Source organism: Microdochium trichocladiopsis, assembly GCF_020744255.1.
Source record: "Microdochium trichocladiopsis strain MPI-CAGE-CH-0230 chromosome Unknown B0I36scaffold_11, whole genome shotgun sequence".
Taxonomy (NCBI): Eukaryota; Fungi; Ascomycota; class Sordariomycetes; order Xylariales; family Microdochiaceae; genus Microdochium; species Microdochium trichocladiopsis.
This window is the reverse complement of record NW_025763554.1, coordinates 1,110,655-1,130,600: the sequence shown is the minus strand read 5'-3', so window position 1 is coordinate 1,130,600 and position 19,946 is coordinate 1,110,655. Positions and strand designations below refer to the sequence as shown.

The window sequence follows — 19,946 nt, the reverse complement described above, 5'->3', positions numbered from 1 at the left end:
TCTGTGCTATCTGACATGAATCTTGTCTCTCGTCTGGCATCCCGTCCCGAAATGGGCCATAATCCGCTCCACTAATGATCGTTATGTCCACTGAAAGTCGTCATTCGTCGCCTGACAGCTCGATGCTGCTCTCTCGCGAATGATCCTTGCTGTACCGATATACGGGAAGCCTAGACAGTCTCACTTTGTTCCCTAGCGATTTAAGTGCTTTGCCGAGGCTTTCTCGGTCGACACTGACCGGTTCGGAAAATTGTTGACCGATAACGAGTTCGAGGGCTTTCTCTGGCTCCTCGTCGATCTTTTTGAACTCTTTCCAGAGGTGCTCCAAATTGTAATCCGCAACCTTCAGGGCTGCGGCGTAGAAAGTGTTGACTTGATTGGTCCGGGGAGTTAGTGTCTTGCTCGACATCGTAACAAGCAAGGATTAGAATTTTTCCCGAAATCGTAGGCCCACAACAACCCGTCAACCTTTCCTTTCTTACCTGCTTTAGGATAAGTCAGACCTGCTAGGTCGGCTTTCAGCCCAAGGCCCTTCTCTTCAGAGCACCGCCGCAGGAGCTCCTTCCTACAAGCATGGCAATCGTACTCGGTTTCCGGCCCCGTTCGTTCGCCTGCTTGGCGACCTGCCTCGCCAACTCTCTTATCGTTTCGACTCTGCTGCTCCGAATCTGCCCGACCTCGTAGATCGCCAGGAGGTATTTGCTCGAGGACGGCGTGAACATTTCCCGCTCTGTCTCCCCTCGCAGGATGTTGTTTTGGAGGACCCATTTGCGCTTTGTAATATTTGGTGCTGTTGAAGTTGAGCTAGCCTGTTCAAGGGGGTTTTCGGCAGAAATGCGACAGCATCGGCCATCTGCCCGGGAGATGAGCAGAAAGCCGTGCTACTTATCGCTCACCGCTCAATATCAGTCGTGTATACCTGAAAGAAAGCCCACTTTTGCCGCGGAGGTCCATGCTACTTTCCTACTTCTCTTGGGCAAAACGTTGCTGGGCAAACCGTTCTCAGAGACAAGGGTTGTTTTGGGGTGCACTCACGTAGTTATGACCAGTATTGTTTGCTCAGAGCGTCAGGGCTATGTACAGAGTATTCGGCACGATGCCCTGGGGCGCCTCGGAGTTCTTGATCTTGGCCGGCGGCATGGCTGATGGATTTATATGTCCCCTGTACCTCTGAGTCGGCTGAGCGAGAAGCAGGATGCAAACACGGTGGGAATATCCGTCCTGATGCAGGCAGATACCAGTGTTGACGGGGGCCGCCCGGCCCTTGAGCCCGAACCTCTTAAATGGTTTTCAACAGGGCAGTCTTGTTTTTGATGATGACGAGGCCGAAAAACTTCGTGGGCCCGTTGGATGAGGTATGAGTCTGCGTGTGTGTGTCTATTTTTTGCTACGAGATCGACAGGCTCGCGACGAGGCGAGCTTCGTTATTTGATATAAGAGCTCGAGGGAACCGACACGTACACACACGCATATACACTCGAGACAATGTCATGTCACGGAGTGTCACTGCGCACACTGGGCACCTCTTTGTTGTTTGGTGTGTCGGTATACGATACCGGACGGTGGTATCTGCCCCTTTGATGTATGGCCTTTTGTTGGGCCCCGATCACAAACCCCCGTGCTTTTTTTTTCCTTCTTTATAGGGCAGTTGTACAAAAGTTGCGTCGTGTTGCCATCGAAACGAACATGGGCTTTACCGCGAATTCGTTGTTAGCTCCAGCTCTGCGTTACTCAGTCGCCAAAGTCGCCCAAGCGTGTGTGTGTTTATGTGTACGTCATGTGTATTTGTGCCTGTGTCCATGCGAAACCACATTTGCCTTTCCCTCCAAAGAAGCACGGCCCGGAGAGCTCGCCGGGGCCAAAGTAGCAGCACCCATGCTACCGTGGACCGGCGAGTTGTGGGTCGGTGTAACTCTGATGATGTGGGATGATGGGGGTCGTGTTCTTGTTGTCCCCTTTCATATTCGCCGTTAACGAGTAACATTTACCGCAGAACATGTCTGCGAATCGCCGTGTCTAGCGGCGGGTGCGCTGCTAGTTCGCTGGGTCTTTCTCAAGGTGAGTGTCAAACACCTGCACCCTTCGGGGGGCAGTAAGACAAATAGCCGCTGGGCACATCGACCGCGTCGATGAGCAGCCTGTGCTTGTTCCTGTGGTCTTTGGAACATCGATTGTTCTTCCATGTCCCTACGCGATCACAAGCGTCACTCAGCCCTCTCGTAGTCATGCACGAAAAGTCCGGGGAAATAAGGTGGTTGAGAGAGTTTTGCAGGTTTTCTCTGTTTATGTTTATTCTTTCTCTTCTCGTTGGTAACAACTATGTCATCTATGCTGATTTGGAAGAATTTAGGATACACCACCATCTATCAGCGAGACCCCCACAACTTTATCAAGCAACAACCTCCTTCCTGGAGAACAAATGACCAAAAAAAAGTCTTCCAGACAGCTGCTGGCCCAGTGACGGCGAACCCAAGCAGCCCTTTTTATTACCACCCAACAACTTCTTTCTCCTCTGCAGTCTTATCGCTGAAACCATGCTTTGCCCTTTTCTTTTTGTCCACCAGCGCTCGAGGAAACCAGCTCCTCCAGCGATGCTTGTACCGCCCATCTATCAAACGACCATCATTGATGCCAGTACCCCCTTTCTTAGTGGTCATAACTTTATAACCAGGCGCCGAGCACCGCGACGACGACCCCGGCCGCAAGCTTGACGTCGATCTTGCTGAAAAAGCCCGCGTCCTCGCGCCTCACGCCGCGACGGGAGCGGTCGCCCGCCGCGGAGGACGAGACCACGAGGGGAAGCACCGACGCCGTGACCGTCTGGCACGTCGTGCACGAAGCCTGCTGCTGCTGGTGTTGTTTGGTGTGGAACGGCAGGACGGCATTGGTCACGGGGCTCATGCCCGTCGTCGGTGTAGACTCTGGGCAGTCGGTCAGGGTTGTGGCGGCGGCGGTGATTCGTGTCAGGGTTGGGAGGGAGTCTTGATCGTCCTCGTCCTCGCTGCAGCTTGTCGTGGCGGCGGCGGTGATGGGTCTGAGGGTGATTGTTGTGTCCTGCTCGTCGTCGTCGTCTGTACAAGTCGTGGTGCTGGTAGTGGCAGCAGCAGTGATGGGACGCAGAGTGATGGTCGTGTCCTGTCCGTCGTCGGTGCAAGTCGTCGGTCTGCCGGCCGCGGGGAGGGTGAGGGTGATTGGAGCCACGACGGGTGATATCGCGGCGGCAGTCTGCGCGGGGATCTCGACAAAGACCCCGTTGCCCTGGTCCGCGAGACAGATCGTGGCCACATAGATTGTGAATGTCGTGGCGACGGCGCCGAGGGCGCACGGCGCAGTGCGCTGGGCGGGACACGCGGTGATGGTGTGTGCCACGGGCCTGGTGATTGTGGTGGTGATGGTGGTGGTGACGACGGGGGCCGCGGTGATGCCGCCGTTGCCTGCTGTGCCAGTGGCCGTCGGGGTGCGTGTCGTCGAGACAAAGGTGTTCAGAGTGCTAGTGGTGGTCCGCGCAGTCGTCGTGGAAGTCGTGGTTGTCGTGCTCGACGAAACAATCGCCGGCTGGCAGGCGCCGACGATGCCGGCAGCAGCATCGACGCCCTCGGGCACAGCGACCAGGTTCGAGTCACCGCCCCCGCAGCTCTGGTAGGGCGCCATGTACAGAGCGTTGTTGTCCTGGTCGAACACGACATATGTGCCCCTGAGAAAGCTCGAGCCGAGGATGTTGAGGCCCAAGGAAGCGCTCCACGAGGCCCCGAGATAGCACGTGTTGCCCGAGAGCCAGATGAAGTCGTTGTACGACACAGAGATTGTCGCGTATGTGCCAAAGCCAAAAGTCACACTGCCTCGCTGGTTGCGGTAACTGCAGGGCACCGTGTACCCGCCGCTGCCATCGTAGACGGCGCCTGGGAACTTGGCAGCAAGAGACTCGACAAGGGACCGCGGCAGAATGGACAGAGTAGTGCCAGAGTCGACAATCACGTCAATGGGGAACTGGGCGTTGGCCTGCCGGGTGACGGGCTGAGAGACGCCGCTGGCCGGATTGTTGACGAGAGAGGTGAGTTTGATGGCGTAGTACCTAGTTAGGGCTGTCAGTATAGGTGCCCTGAGACTAAAATAGAAGACTGCTCGTTGCGGTAAAGACTTACACTTGAGTCGGGTTTGTCGGTACCTTCTGCAGGTGACCGGCGAATTTATTTCTGTCGAGTCCGCCAAATACAATCTCGCCAGAGTATTGGACTGAAAGAAGAACAACCATGTCAGTAAGCTATGCCGCTTTCCACCCAAGGGGAAAAACCCCAACTCAACGTTGGACAAGGGGAAAACCCACTAGGATTCGACATAGGCGGCTGGGGCCCAAGCTCGAGACTGAACAGCCTGCTTTCCGTGAAGCCTTGAGTCTTGAGGCTATCCACGATCAGCGGGTACTTGAGGTAGTTGTTCGCCCGGCCTTGACCAAGACCCATGATGCCAAACCAGACATGCTGGGAGGCGTTGGCCACGCCAAACTGCTGCTGGCTCAGGGTCGTGCCGGCTGATTCGTACACAGACAGTCAGTGAATCGAAACAGGGATTGCGAAAAGCGTGAAAACCAGCTGGCCGAGGATAAAGGATACTCACGAATCAAGCTAATGTTGTCCTTGTAATACTCTCCACTCGCAGCACCACCTCCATACTGGATGGAGAATGTCTTGTTCAAGGGCGCGGCATGTGGCGAGGCGGAGCTGTTGTAGGAGCCAAAGGATTTACACAGGTCCGGCACGTCAGAGTTGGCGCAGACCGGGTTGACAAAGAGCTCAAAAGACCCCGTGTCGAGGAGGACGTCGATGACCTGCATCTCTTACCCTCTTGCGCTCGGGAACCGGACTGTTGTTGATTCGGTGTTAATGGCTCGAATTTGTCAGGCATCAGTAAGTGGACAAGTGACTTACTCTCCGCCAAATAAGCAGCACTAAACACACTCAGAACCTCCGTGCTGAAATAACGCCTCGCGATACTCCCGCTAACAAGACCCTTGCCGAGCTCGACATGTCTCAGAGGAAGCGCAAGAACACCTTTCGGCACCGCCGTCGACGTGGGAACGCCCGCCGATGCATCTTCTGTTGTTGTCGACGACGAGAAAATTGGCAGCAAGCTTGTGGAACTAGTTATGAACTCCGTGCTAGTGATTGATGTGGATGATGTAGAGTTGAAGAGAAGGGTGGAAGTCGAGTTGTCGCTGCTATTTGTGCCATTAAGCAAATCCGTGCCGATAACAGTGGGGACAAGGGGCGCCGGGCTGGCAGCGACTAAGAATGTAGTGCTGCTCCCACTCAGGGCAAGGGCCGCAGCTGTGAGGGTTGTGATGGCCTTGCTTAAACTGCTGTGCCGCCGCGAGGGCAGGCCTGCGGGTGTTGGAAGCATTCTTGCCGAGTTGTATGTCCGTACAAGATAAAAGAGCCAGTGATCCGCCCAACCGAGGGACAGGACCAATCAGGTGTAAAGGAGTGTCGCGGATGTTGGAGCCTCTTTCGTTGGTTATAGTAAGGAATGTAGCTTATCCTCTATGGCGAAGTGTATTCTTGGATGTGCCAGGTTACCGAAAATGAGTGTGTACGCCACGATTGTCTCCGTGGCAAAGGATCACCAAAGGCTCAGAGTCCAAGAGTCGACAGAAGGAATGTGTGTAATTGGGGATCGCCAGAAGGAATCAAGAATGCGACACCCGGGCCTGGCTGAAGGATTATATGTCTGATCCTCATTCTATACAACTCCAAGGTCCGTGGCATGGCTGACACGTGTGAAACCCCTAACCTCCTCATTACTGGCAAGCATTGTTGCTCTCCAAGCGGTCCTGGTTCGGAAAGTCGATAGGGTTTTTTGCCCTTGGCTCATACAAAGTGAAGGGATCACCACAGGAGAGCGAGAGATGGAAAGGGGAAGCCAGCTGGAAAGGGTCTCCTGAGTAGGGAAAGATGAGGAATGCGGTTGATCTATTTGCAGGAAAAGGAGTTGTTCCCGACTTGGCGAAGACCCTGTAGTTGTGGAGAGGAGAGACATTCTGCTGCGCTGACCACGTGGGATTCGGCGTTGGAGAGTTGCAAGGTGCAAGAGCATTTGCATGAGGGCAAGTAGGGAGCGAATAAGGGTGGCCGAATGTGGCCAAAGAGAAGGGGGCTTGTGCTGCTCCCTGTACGCTGTGCGAAGGGGGTGGTGCCCGGTTGCTGTGATGTTTAGGGCAAAGCACTGCACTGGAGCTGAATATCTGCGCCATTTATTGATGCAGTAAGCTCTCCGTGAAGACACCCCTTCCCTTCCAGCAACAGACAAGCCATCAAAAAGTTGTAGTGTTTGAGGAAGGTTCTGAAATTACGCGCACGAGGCGAGTTTTCCGGTTGGGCTAACCCCAGGGTCGCTGCTGAAGGCTGCCGTCCAGTACGCAATGCACCACTTGTGCGAAACCTGGAGCAAGCATTGCAATGGTATTAGTCGGTGCTCCGCACTTGATGATGCTTGAGAAGACGACTATTGCCGAGGAACTCAAATCGAGGGAGACGCGATCTCTTAATTGCAAACACTAGACCAAGCACCCTCCTTCATCTGCCCCGGGATTGACGGCGGGGACATCCCTTGACAGATACTTCGTGGCCAACAAGGGAGGGGACATAATCGTTAGGCACGAACGCTACATTCTGCTAAAACGTACCAAAGGTTATCTATGCTTCTGTGCAACATTTGGGCATAAGGTAGAATCCCGCATCGTGCTTCCAGCAGTGACTCGCAGGGTGATCACACAGGCTCGAGCCGGACGGCCATGGTGCCGTGGAGATCATCGGATCATTTATCTAGTGTGATGTCACGTTTGCCGCCGGCCCCATTGGCTGGAACCAGAACTTTGCCAGCACGCGGAGAGCAAGCCACCTGCACGGTCGGATCTCACGCCTCCTTCTCCTGCGACCGCACCCAGTCCCGCCAGCCTTTGTACTCGGGATATCTAAGCTCCTTCTTCTTGCCCTGGTACCGCACCACCTTGAGCTTGACGTCCCGCCAGCTATCCTTGCGGCCCGCCCACCCAGCCTTCCGCATCAGACTCACGAGCGTCTCCTCCTTGGTCCACCCTTGTTCCGCGGCGACATCCGGCAGATACGTCGAGCCGTACCGCCTCCCTCGCTCGGTGAAGCTGATGCGTAGCCCGTGCGTGCCTATCTCCCAGTCCATTGCGTCGTCACAGTCCTCAAAGTCTGTGAGCAGCGTGACACAGACTTCCAAGTTTGGCAGCTCGCGCTTTGTGATAGGGTCGAACCTGGTGTCCTGCACGGCCGAGATGAGGGCGTACGACGAAAGCCCCTCGTCGAGCTCCTGAGCCTCAAAGGTCCCAATGCAGCCGCGCAGAGAGGTGTTGCCTGACCGTGGCGAGACAGTGTTCCACGTGACAAACAAGGGCGACTCTGTAATGAGCGGGGAAGTGGTGTCATCCTTGTTGGCCCCGGTGGAGAGAGAGCTGGTGGAGGTGTCTGGCGTGTCGCTCTCGTCGGCGGCCTGCCCGAGGGACATGGAAGACGCCGACGCCGAGGAGGCTGACGAGGAAAGGCTACCACTTGCGCCGGGGGAGGATTCTGCGAGCACGCGGCGCAGGGCGGGTGTTGTCTTGGCCGCTACAGCCTGTGAGCCATCGCCGCCGCCAGCGCTAGCCTTGTATTCCTGCCAGGATTCTTCGATTTCATCGAGGGTCATGGGTTTGCGATTCTCAAGATGAGCAGCCAGTGTCTCGAAGCAGTATAGGCAGTGCTCAGCAGAGGCCATGTTGACTGAGGACGTGACTGTTGCGATATGTGACTAGATGGGAATAGAGAGTGATTGGATCCAGTAGGATAGAGCCCAGCACAAACGATAGGCACAAGCAAGGCAGCGAGGGAGAGACAGTCGCTACGGAAGGAGAGCACCGGCAAAATGATTCCACCAGGCGTTGGAAAGAGACCGAAAGATGGCACTGTACTGAGCTGGCTGTATATGTTGGAAGAAAGGGTGAGGCGGAGTTGAGGGAGCGTCAATGGCTTCCCTTAATGGGCCATCCTCTCCTGGGATGGCCGGGGCGGCCGGGCGGCACCTGGGCAGCTCACCCTTGCCCCTCCTGGGCGTCACAGGGATGCACAGCGGGACCTTATCACCCCGCATGAATGGTGGGGCTGGTGCGCTATCGCTTCACAACGTCACTTGGGGTCATGGCCAACGACGTGAGACGATGGGAGCTTATAACACGGAACAAAAAAGCGATGGGCCTTGAGCTTGCCTGGCATGCTAGATTTTGTTACCGAAAATAAGATCAGTGACCTGTAGCTATTAGCCAGAATTGCGATGCTCATCCACTGTCTCGTCCAAGGTTTCGTGGAGCAGCCTAGGTCCATGGCGCAGCAGACCAAGCCGAAAGAAGGCCTGACGGAGACAATGCAAAACAGCGGCGATGATTTTCGTGCTTTAGCGATGGCGGGAAAGCTCACTCGTGGTTGCTGAAGTTACCAGGTGCTCGGCGTGAGCCAGTGTCAGTATTCAGGCAGTGGTTGAGAACATCTCAAGGTGGAAATGCCTTTGTTGTCGTATTGGCTGCTCGTCCGCCAGAAGCATTTTCAGAGAGACTTTCGTCCTGCCGACCAGCTGCTCGTCGTTGAGCATCAGATGGGATTTCGCGACTCTGTGCGAGAGGCTTCCTATCACCAACATGACCTCTGATGCTCTCAGGTCGGAGGCGCTAGCAGGCTTCGTAGCGTCAAGGCGTTTCACAGCCCAAGCGGTGCTTTGAGTCCTCTTTCGATAACTTCGGAGGGCTTGCGTGCTCCCAACCTCTCTGAATTCTGCGAGTCCCAGCAACCGAGAGATCCACTTGTGTTGTTGCGTTGTCCGCGACCTATGGCCATGTGGTAGTCAGACAGTATAGACCGGCAAATGACGGTTGCTCGCGAGCGGTTCATCTCAGCCTCCGGCAATGATCTCCCCAGACCACGGCTGTCCACTAAGATCCTCATAATACTGCGTTCCCATGCCTGCCATGGCCCTGGCCTCGACATTAAACGGGCCCTTGACCGCGCCCCGGAAATGCTCCTGGACATTCTCCCGGAATACCTTGACCGGATCCGTGCCCTCCTGCTCACAGATCCAGCTCAGCCACCGATGACCTGTCGTGACGTGGGTGATCTCGTCATTGTGAATAATGTCCAGCACCTCGACGCTCTCTGGGTCCTGCGCCTTCCGGAACTTCTCGATGGTGAGCGGGTTCACGTCGAGCCCCCGCGCCTCGTGGACGAGCGCGATGACACTGATCCGCGCGCGCAGATCGTGCGCCGTTCGTACCGCCGACTCCCAGAGCCCGTGGTGCACGGGGAGGGCGCCGAATGAGCTGCCCAGCTCCTCGAGCCGTGCGCGCAGCAGGGAGAAATGCTTGGCCTCGTCGTTGGCGACTTTCAGCCAGTCGTAGTAGAATGTGCGCGGGAGCGGCTGCGAAGGGGCGGTGACTGTCTGAAACGTGGCGAAGCGCACACAGATGTCAATTGCCAGGTCGATTGCCCACTGCTCAATGTTGGCGAGTGCATGCAGCATTGCGATCCGGCTCTTGACGGTGCCACCGCGCCCGGCCCGAGGCATGCGGGACGGCGCGACCTGGTTTATACTCTCCTCCCTGGGAGGCTCGTCCGGGGGCTGGACCGTGCCTGCACCGAGCTCCATGGGATTTGCTGTTTGCTCCCTGGTGGCGAAGATGGAAAAAAGGTGTGTGGTAAGCTCAATCTTGAGCTCCGGGTCGGTGGTGTTGAGGATGTGCACACACCAGTCGCTCAGGGTGGCCTTGTCATCAAGGTATTTTGGTGGTGCCCAAGCATCTATCCTCGAGCCATGCTTGAACTTGACCTTTTCGCTGACCGGCTCGATGGCGGAAAGCGTGAGATTCGAAGCATTCGCAATCCGCAACATGACTCGGCCATTGGATATCTCGACGGGGAAAGTGCACGCCTTGACGCCATAGCTCGACTCGCCCGTCTCGACATTGAAGTCGTAAGCATGCCATGGGCACGAGGCAACGTAGGCCGAGTCCTCAATGTCAATGTGTGCGTCCGTCATCGGACCGCCCGCATGCGGGCACTCGGCCTCCATGGCATAATATGACCAGGCATTCTCCTGGGCGGCCGTGTCCGACAGAGTTGGCAGGGCCGGCTCCGAGGGCCCAGGGCTAATTCGCGGCAGACGAAACACGACCAGGCGCTTGCCGGAGGAGAGGGTCACGGCGTAGCGAGAATGGTCCAGGGCAGCTGCGGACCCCAGATCGATCGTGGACATCATTCTTCGGCCGGTGAGACGGGATTGTTGCCTGTGCAGGCCAGCTGACGCGAGAGCCGGACGTCGGCGGCTATCACACCTCAAGACTGGCGCGAGAGAGGCACCTGTGGCTGTTTGAAACTGCCGATTGTGCGGAATTTGAATCTTGAAGGCCTGGACTGGCGGTTGATGTTGCTTGTGGCGGAAAGTGTGGCCCGTGCACTGCGCAAAACTTCTTGGTTGCTCGCAACTGAATCGCAGAGGGCAGCACTGCAGATGCCTGGTGTGCTTGAGCGCCGTGCGCAGCAATGGCATCGTCCTCGCCAGGACACTATTACGGAGTCTGTGCGACCTCCTCGTTCTGCGGCGTGCAATCGAAGTTGCTGGCCGTTGCGTTGCCCTTTCACGTTGGCAATCCTGAAGGCGCAGACATCAGACAAGCATGGCCCAGACCTGGCCCGCCAAAGAGGAAAATCAGACCATTGCCAAGGGCCTTGTTTCATGATGGGATGGACGAAATCCGGACACCTTATTTGCACCGCAACACGACCATCCCGCATCCACTCACTTGCACCAACCATCCTCGTTGTTGGCTCTGTGCATCTGAAGGTGAGGACTGATGTACATTGCCCAAACACGGCGAGGGTGGTGCCGAAACAAAGCCTCTTTGGAGGGCCTGCCCACTCCAGGACCCGATCAGCAAGGTTCATGACCAGTGCACGGCGCCTCGAGCGACGGTAAACCTCCTAGCCGGACGGCAGTCAGGGGACCGATCCCGGGCGCCACCTCCGTGTCCCGTCTCAAGATGCGTGTCAGACCCCGGCACACAGCCCCGAACTGCCATGCGGCCGCGGCCTGGGCTGGCCCTCGCCAAGCTCTTCCCCGTCACCAAGGAGCCTCGCCCCGTCAAGATGGCCGGTACTTCTCGTACAGCGTGCTGCCTCGCCGTGACGCGTGTACCGCGTTGCACGCACCGGCGCACCCACAAAACCCCAGTGGTGATCACCATCGAGAGTGGACTCACACGCTCACGCTGGGCTTGGCGTGCCCAACTGCACGAGGCTGCACTGCCGTCGTCGTCGTCATCAAGGGGACTGGGCCGGTCTCAGGTCCCTCCCTCCTCCGTGCCATCCCTTCTCCATCCCCAGAGCGTAGCATTGCAGGGGCCAGCTTAGATGCTTGTCCTCTTGGCCAGACCGTTGCCCCCGGTTCTACCGCATCGCATATAACATTCAGACCAAGCCTCACCGTGCTTTCCTTCTGCTCCTCTTTCCTTCCTCGTGCCACAGTTACTGCGTCTCTGTCGTTCCCGCCCATACTTTCTAGAAAAGCCTTTTCTCTGTAAATCTTTCCAACAAAAGCCTAACCGCTCGTCGTCGCCGGCCGACTTTCTCAACAACCACAACTTGTTTCGTTGCTACACCAGACCAAACCGTCAAAATGCAGTTCTCCGTCGCCACCCTTTTCACACTCCTGGCCGCTGTTGCCGTTGCTCAGCCCAGTAAGTCGCAGACGGCTCTTAGGAATCGTGATCGGAAAATGTGAATCAAGAGGCTGACCAACCCGTTTGGAATCCAGTCTCCCCCACGTTGGACTCTCGCGCCATCCTCTCCCGCCAGGAGCAGGTCTCTGCCGAGGTCGCCTCCATGACTGACGAGAACGGCAACGTTGTTGCCTACAACCCTGCCGGCGTCAAGTTCCCCATGAAGGACTCCGGCAACTAAGTTGCGTGCAACACAACCTGGCAACAGCCAGGCGTTGCGTGTATTTGGCCAAGTCGGATCATAGGCAACGGGCCCGAGCTGTGATCGATGTCGCTTTTGCTGCGCAGGGGCGATGTCGATCGTGGCTGGTGCCTGTACTCTGGCAGTCTTTTGTTGGTAGCCACCACCTTGACGAAACAACCGACAACACAATTTATACGATGAAACCTCGCGAGCCAGATCTTCCACACGTTTACTCGGATGGTCGGGCTGCGAGATAATACAAGAGGCTCGGTGGTCAAACCATGTCTCTGAAGCGGATAGGTTTCTGAAGGGAGCCTTGTTCTTTTTCCAGGCTCAGTTTTTGGATCCGTATCGACACTGCGGTCGTGGCTGGGCCTGCTTATTCAATACAAACAAAAAAAGACAAAATTTTACAGAGAAAACACATGATCTCGTTTCGTTTGCTCCTCTGCGTGATTGACGTTTGCACCAAGGGTCGACCGGACCGGAGGCACCTGGAGACGCGCTCCACCTTCATGTGCTCGGACCAATAGTCACAAAGAAGACCTTGTTGTATTCATGGAACAATGTTGTGCTGGTGGTGCTCGATTCCAGTTCGGACCTCTCCTGCAGCTCGACTCGGGCGATGCTAAAGCAACAGGCACGATTTCGGAAAGCTGTCGCCGCTGAGACTTGCAAAGGTCTGTATTGGCGTCCACCCGAGATGTGAGAGAGCGAGTATTAGCCACATTGTTCCCCTGCTTGGGATCTGGTGAGTAACTGGCCGCCCGTGACGTGCCCATGATCTGTGGTGGTGACCGGAACAAAGAAGGTTCTTTATGGTTGTATCTGGATCGTCAAGCGTCCAAAGACGTCGGGCTATTAGCGTCCTCCCCGAGCTTCGGGCCCGAATGGCTCCCACCATTGGCTCGCGACGATGTTGCTGCAGGGTTGTTGCGTGGATCTCGCGGGCGCGGCACCCACTTTGCTGCTGGAGTTGTGGGGTGACTGTTGGTGGTGATCTCGGTGATGGGGGAGCACCGCCTCACTAGAACCACAAATTGTGGTTTATTCTTGGGACATCGGGTCATCTGTGCGCCGTAGAACCTGCTGTGCCCATGCCGGAAGGGGACGGACTGCTGGCGGTGAGGAGGCCAGCCAGGCTCATGTTGGGTGTCTGGTGTCTAGTCGTTGAAGCGTGTGCCTCACTGCGGAGGACGGGCCCTCGAGCGGCATGCTGTTTGCTTGGAGATGCCCACGCGACTGCGTTCTGTTGTTGACTAGTGTCGACTTTGTCTCGAGGTGAGAATGTCAAAGGGCCAGCATGACTGCTTGCCTACGCAGTACTCCGTACGCAGTAATATTTCTGAGCAAGACGAATAAAGGATCCAAGGAGCAAGGCAGGGCTGGGGCTAGGCAGCTGGGGATCCCCTGCTGCTTGTGGCCCCTCGCGAGATTGCGCCTCACCCGCCCAAACAAGGCCAGCCACTCAGGCCTCAGCCGCACCTGCTGCGGGGCTCCACCCGGGGACTTCGCACGATGCCGCCTCAGCCTTGGGGGCCCAAACGAGACCGACGGCCCAGACAGAGAGAGAGAGCCCAACAACAACTCTCGCAGCATCCTCTTCCCAGGTCACCACTGGACAGCCGCGCTTCTGCTCCCGCTTCCCTGCACTTGCTGCTCCCGCCACGCCAGAGGGCGGAGCCGCTCCGCTGCACTAATAACGTTATGTACCCTGGCTGGCCCTGGTCTGTGTCAAATTGAACCTGGCGATGGCTGTTCTCCGCGCCGCTCGTCTGGGCGATGCCAACAACTTCTTAAGGTCGCCATGCCGCCGCTTCCGTGGCTCCTCCCGGGCCGTGTTGTCATCGGCCAACTGTTCCCATTCACGCACGGGCTCTTGATGCCGGCGGTCACGACTTCTCGCCTGTCACTTGGCCCACCTCCACTTCTCAGCCCTGTTGTGCCCGTCTCCCACCACTTTTGCGGCTAGCAGACGTCCCTCCAAATTGCTCCTTTCCTCGGCCGAGTCCTGTGCCACCAGCAGCTACACCAGACGCACGCCCATCCGCCAGCAAGTTCGTGTGCAGCACCCAAACGCCGTCGCCATGCTGGGAGCCCGTCATCACCACTCAAACTTCAGTCGCTCCAAGTGGAAGAAGAGCATCCTCTGGCCATGTTGGGCCTTGCAATGCGCCCTCCTCCTGACTCTGATGGGGCTGTTCTCCTACAGAGTCTCCGACACCCTCACAGCGTCACGCCAAGAGAGCAAGAACCAGGACCATATCCCAGTCGTTGAGCTTGTGTGAGTAACCACACCCGTGCCTAGTCGAAAAAAACAGCGGGGGATCTGCAGCAACCTTGGCCTGACATGTTGAAATACAGCTGGGAGTCTGCAAACATTGGCTTCTCCCTCATCTGCCTCGTCATCACGCTCCTGTCCGTAGCGAGGTTCGTGGCCGAGGCTCTGACACCAGCCTCGATGCTCTTCGGCAACCTGGTCAGCCTCGTGTTCTCTGCAGCCATACTCGCCCTCGATATTGTCATCCACGTCCAGGGTACCGATCACCGCTACTCGCTGATCGGGCTTGTCCTTGATATCGTCCTTGGGTAAGCGTGCATCCTCCCCTCCTCAACGCTATCAAAAGTAAAGGCATGGAACACGGCTGACTGGCATGGCGTTGATTAAGCGTTTCCACCCTCATCCTGTCAATCTACTCGATCATTGTGTACCGCCGCGTCAGCAAGTATGACGACTACCAGCTTCCATACAATGTCCACAACTACGGCTACGACAACCGAGACGACACATCGTACATGGCCCACGTGACGGCGGCGCCCACAACACAACCATACGATCCGACTGACCCTGGTGGTGGCGGCGGTGGCGGTCGAGTTCGCTCCCTGTCCGCGCTATCAGCCAGCTCGAGACGTCTCTCCATTGGTTTACGCAGGGAATCCGCGTCCTCCGTGCAGCTGCAACCCGTTCAAGACGACGCGTCACGACGAGCAAGCTACGACCACAGGCGAGACACCCAGTTCGACGAGTACCGCGCGCGGCGGACAAGCGGAGCCAGCCTGACCAAGGAGGCAGTCGACCACGCCCTTGGCGTCGAGTTTGGCTGGAGCGACGCGGAGCGCAAGCGCGACACGGTGGTGAGCGTTGGCTCGGTCAACGCGGCAGCACATAGCACAAACAGGCCACGCGGCAACTCCAACCCTCTAGTCATCCAGCGACATACGAGTTTCGAGGTCACCGTGGAGAGCAACAGTCAGATCCCCAGCGCCAGCACCAGTGGCGGCAGCGGAAGCAGTACTCCGCAGATTTCTCGAGCGCACAGCCTGGTCTGCGTGCCCGAGCATCCAGAAGAGGACATTGGCGGCGCGCCTGGCGTCAGCAGGCATCCCTCATACACCACAAGCTACAGCTACCAACCGAGCAGGATGAGTGAAGACCGCGAGGCTCTGCTAGATCCGTACCCGAGGCCTGTTTCGCCCATGAACTAGGGCCACGAACAAACACCCAGTTAGACGGTTGCTCTCATGGAGTGGTGACAAGGCAGTCATTGCTTTGAGTAGAGCAGAGGGGGGAGGAACCCCTTCCGTAGGGGAATGGGGCTACAAGCAGCAACCTTCTAGCTAGGACGGCGGCGGTGCCCGGTGCGCAAAGTAACTCCAGCTGCGCGCGTGCAGGCGACTCTCGTTATGATACCCATTTGCATTTAGACACAGCGAGCAGAAAACCGTCACTTGATGGCCAACCCGGCCTGAGGCACCAACCTTGTTTTTCATAATGTGACATCGTGACTACTCTGGCCTCCTCAAATGATTAAAGTTGAACGGAGAGGAGAGCACGTTGGACGTTCGTGGTACCCCGAATTGACGGTCCTTTGAGCTGGTTTGGATTATCGCTTACGACATTCACATGATCAGCTGAAGCGTTTAGTTCGTGGAATAATTCATCGCATTTCTTGAGGCTATTCTGCCGTTCACCATGATCGCCCGGCCTGCCCTCAAAGGTGTCCACGGCGAATGCCCCTAAGCCTCGCTAATTGCAGACTGCTCATCGCCGAAGCAGTTAATCGGCATGTCCTGATTCCTATCTACCGACTAAGAGGAGCAATCGCAAACATCCCTAGCTGATCCTTGTTCCCATGTGCAAACTGACAGTGCACCCGCCGGTCCACGGGGACAGCTTTGCTTAGCCATCTCAGCCACAGGAAGCGCAGTACTCAGATGTACCACATGGTGGTGTTGATGTGCTGAATTGACTCGGGCTTGGCGTCGCCGCTTGACATCGGCAGTAGAGGCGAAGGCTCCGGAGGGTTACTGCCATAGATCTCGGAATCTGTCTTGCCAATCGGGAAGCCTGCCTTGCCAGACATCATCTCGCGCTGGCTGGAAGCGAGATTCTCGTGGCTCGTGGCACGCTCAGCCGCCAGGTGTGAGTAGTAGACTGCCGGGTGGATGGACACTGGAGTCGTACTGCGACAATACTGGTAGCATTGCTGGTAGATCATCTTCTGAAGCTTGCCAGGTTCGACCTTCGCCTCGTCGTAGATGACGATGTAATGCACAGGACGAGCGGTTCCCTGGATGGCCACATGGCTGCAAAGATAGAAGTCATAGTGGTGTGGGTGAGTTGCGGTGTGCTCGACTACAGTGCCGGGCAAAGGATTGCTGTTGCGGTCCGCAGAACTCTTGTCTCCGGGCTTTGGGAAGAAGCGGATGTGATGTCGCTTCGTGGCAATGACCACCGTGACCATGGGCTCAGCAAGCTTCTCGTTTCTGAACATGCGCTTGATTTCTTTGACCTCGCGGTCAATGACGAACTGGAATTGACCGTCCGCAACGCCATCACGGAAATAATAGAGGTGCTTGGGACTGCAACCGTTGTTCTTGACCCAGAGGCGCAGGAGCTTGGCCAAATTGCCGTGGATGAGACCTGGGTCAATGATCTCGCGCCTGATCCCATTGGTCTCGCAGGCGGCTGTGTAACGTGTCGCGTGCTTGTCCATCGACATGGTCATGGCTGCCATTGATGCTGTGCTGCTGCCTGGGCTCGCGTGCGAGACGTCGGCACCAATGATCATGGTTGGCACCTGGAAAAAGGGCGGAGTGGTGGGTTGAGGACCAGCGATCTTGCAAGTCACGCCTCCAAGCTTGGCGTTGACTTTCATACACACATTGCTGTGGTATTGGGCTTGATTCTTCTTGACATGTAGGCCCTGGAGACACTGAGACACGACAGCGTATCTGCAGTCCATGGACTTCTTGATGCGGTTATAGACAAGCTGGTTCTTGTCGCTCAAGATGTAGAAGATCATCTGGGGTGTGGCCTTGTTGTGTTTACCCGTGGACATGTAAGCATGCTCGCAGATTTGACTGTAGTTGCCATGGGAGAACGGAATGACGTCCAGAAACGGTGCCTTCTGGATGTTGCCACCGTGGCCACGATAGACCTGGCAAAACTGCTGCGCGAAAGCCTCCAGCTCGTTCTTCTGGCAAGCATTGCCGATGGCAAACATGCCCCACGAAGTGAGCGGCACCTTGTTCGGCTCCAGCAGCTTCTTTCCGCGCAGATCCCAACGACCACTCATGCCGGGGTCGATGGCAGCGTTGCCAAATGTAATCTTCGGGTTCTGGATGAGCTTCGCCTTTGTAATGGCCATTTCAGGGTTCACTCGAACGTCAAAAGCCTTCAGGACGGGATCAGCCGGCCAGTTCAGCTGGCGCACACCGTCCATGATGTCGGCCTTACGGCGGTCAGGCCTTGTCACGGCGACCTTGATCATCTGTGCAGTCTTTAAACGCAAAGTCAATAAAACTCTCGTAGTGTTCCGATTGAGTCGAACGTACCTGATCAGGATCCAGCTTTGGGGCATAGCGTTGATTGGGCGCCACCCAGCAGCACTCGATGGGAACCATCTCGCCCTTCATGGTCTCGATGAGGGGCAGGAATGGCCAGCGGAGGCGGAGTTTGTACTTCTCAAGAAAGTAGTCGTACACGGAGATATTCCGCGATTGACCGTCGGGACTGTTGAGTTTGAAGGTGCAATTCTTTGAGTGAGACCCTTCAGGCCCATTGCGCTCATTGAAGACGAGACGCTTGATTGTCATGAGTGGGGGGTTCTCCTGGCTACCCCGATGCCTCACCGAGACTTTGACTCTTTGGAGTCGACGCATGAGTGCAAAGGGCTCTGAAGGACCCAAGCTGCCGTTGTTTTCCTGGGTAGGCTTCAGCGCTCTGACCATTGTATTCAGATCCACTGACCGAAAGTCATTAGCATACACCATTTCATTGTGATATTGGCAGTCAACTTACTGGTGCTCCAGTCGCGCTTGTGTGAATTGATCATCCGCTGTATGAGCTCCAGCAAGGACAACTCGCCAATGAAAGCAGTGTTTGTGATGTCCACGTTTAGGCCCAAGCCAGTGCCACCAGCTGGGATAGACTGTGTTCGTGGTCAATGGGTTGCGCGAGATCGAGACTTCGGAGCAAGGGCGTAAGAACTTACATTGCAGAGACGAAAAGCAGAGTAGGTTCCCTTCATGACCTCGAGGTAATTTCCAAGGCGGAACTTGTTACCCGTGGTCGAGTAAAACTGGCGTTTGATGAGCAGGAACGTCTCGGAAGGCGTCTGTCTCAAGGCATGGTCGAGAAAGTCTGTACACGTATTAGACAATGAGGTTAACAAGACATTAAAGCCAGTGCATGCGCGCTCAGCAGAACTTACTCATGCATTCGAGGACTGTGTTGTCGAAGGCGACCTTCTGGTCGACGTACGCCTTGAGATACTCCATGCGAATGGTCTTGGTCTCCAAGATGCGGACTCGGAACTTCATAGGCTTGCGACCAGGCTGGCGGTTCTGCTCCTGGTCAAGGTCGACCTCGAACCGTGCCTCCTTATGAGGGATCTCCTCAGAGGACCTAGTGAGCCAAGCTTGTCAATACAGTCTAGTTGATTGGGACATTCGAAAATGGGCCGATGCTTACCATGCCAGCTTGGTGCCGTCAAAGAGCCACTGGCCTCCGCACTGCTTTCGGAAGGCCTTGATTGCCTCACAGTTCCAGAGCAGCTTGGCAGTGTTGCGGTCAACACGGTCTGCCTGTTGTTCGCAACGTTATTGGGATCTACTGTCTTGAAGTCAAAGTCGTACTGCTTGACGTCCTTCCGCGGCCAGTGCATAACAGGAAAGACGTTCAGCTGAACCTGGATGTTCTTGGCGGACGGGTCGTTATTGTAGCCGGGTCGGCGAGCGAAGACCGTCTCCGACTTGCTTGTCTGCGTCTCGTAAGCTGTTTGAACTTTGAAGTGGTCGAGACCAGATCTCACCATCGTGTAGGCCTCAATGGGCAGATCGACGCGCTTGCCGATGCGCTCAGCCACGGTCAACTCACGCTGACCGCTGCGGGCCTTCTGGGGTTGGGCGTGCGAGGGGGAAACGGCACGAGAGCCGGCTTGAGAGACGGCCTGAGAACCCGGCTGAGCGCCGGTCAGAAGTGCTGCGCCCTCCATGGTCTGGCGACGGCTGCCAGGTGCGGACATGATTGTCTGGACGAGAGATGAAAGTTTAGCGACGGAAACGTGGCAATGGTCGATGCCTGGAGGTTCCGGACAAAGATGAATGTGTTCGGCGGTGAGCTCGGCCGAGAACTGGATGGAATGGAATGGTCAAAGAGGGAGTGGACGACGTACTTGTCGAAAAGACGCTGACTTGTGTAGGGACGAGGTATCGTAACTTGCTTGGCAGAGGTCTCTGGAAGAGCTGGAAGTTAGTTTTCAAACCCCAAAGGCAATTGCGAAGACGCGGGCAAAGTACAGGGGAGATGGCCGCTTTCGTGACGCTGTCGTGAGAGGTTGATGAGCGTGCGCGTGTTGTAAGGTGGGCAGGCAGGAAGTTTGAAGCTTGGAATGAATATGGATGTGAAGTGTGAAGTGTCAAGCGCGGATTGACTGGGCT

The 19,946-nt window shown here is 56.4% G+C and overlaps 5 protein-coding genes across 5 annotated transcripts; 1 reads left to right on the top strand and 4 right to left on the bottom strand.

Moving 5' to 3' along the window:
- Window positions 1-2,661: 2,661 nt before the first annotated feature.
- On the bottom strand, window positions 2,662-4,831 carry B0I36DRAFT_388552 (aspartic peptidase domain-containing protein; the record flags this gene model as incomplete). Its single annotated transcript, XM_046161253.1, has 4 exons — window positions 2,662-4,072; window positions 4,143-4,233; window positions 4,325-4,528; window positions 4,615-4,831. 4 exons carry the CDS (start codon window positions 4,829-4,831, stop codon window positions 2,662-2,664), a joined length of 1,923 nt encoding a protein of 640 aa, XP_046006583.1.
- Window positions 4,832-6,560: 1,729 nt separating this feature from the next.
- Window positions 6,561-8,002, bottom strand: B0I36DRAFT_335728 (AMMECR1 domain-containing protein). The gene has a single exon (XM_046155515.1). The coding sequence runs from the start codon at window positions 7,774-7,776 to the stop codon at window positions 6,910-6,912; it is 867 nt and encodes a 288-aa protein (XP_046006582.1). The 5' UTR covers window positions 7,777-8,002; the 3' UTR covers window positions 6,561-6,909.
- Window positions 8,003-8,940: 938 nt separating this feature from the next.
- B0I36DRAFT_354606 (uncharacterized protein) lies at window positions 8,941-10,296 on the bottom strand (the record flags this gene model as incomplete). The annotated part of the gene is made up of 1 exon (XM_046157331.1): window positions 8,941-10,296. One exon carries the CDS (start codon window positions 10,294-10,296, stop codon window positions 8,941-8,943), a length of 1,356 nt encoding a protein of 451 aa, XP_046006581.1.
- Window positions 10,297-13,917: 3,621 nt separating this feature from the next.
- On the top strand, window positions 13,918-15,975 carry B0I36DRAFT_37812 (uncharacterized protein). Its single transcript, XM_046160632.1, has 3 exons — window positions 13,918-14,286; window positions 14,367-14,591; window positions 14,672-15,975. Exons 1-3 carry the CDS (start codon window positions 14,090-14,092, stop codon window positions 15,486-15,488), a joined length of 1,239 nt encoding a protein of 412 aa, XP_046006580.1. The 5' UTR covers window positions 13,918-14,089; the 3' UTR covers window positions 15,489-15,975.
- A 1-nt stretch (window position 15,976) lies between these two features.
- On the bottom strand, window positions 15,977-19,531 carry B0I36DRAFT_395108 (Piwi domain-containing protein; the record flags this gene model as incomplete). Its single annotated transcript, XM_046161517.1, has 7 exons — window positions 15,977-17,785; window positions 17,841-18,250; window positions 18,307-18,436; window positions 18,500-18,648; window positions 18,719-18,912; window positions 18,979-19,091; window positions 19,121-19,531. 7 exons carry the CDS (start codon window positions 19,529-19,531, stop codon window positions 16,214-16,216), a joined length of 2,979 nt encoding a protein of 992 aa, XP_046006579.1. The 3' UTR covers window positions 15,977-16,213.
- Window positions 19,532-19,946: the final 415 nt, after the last annotated feature.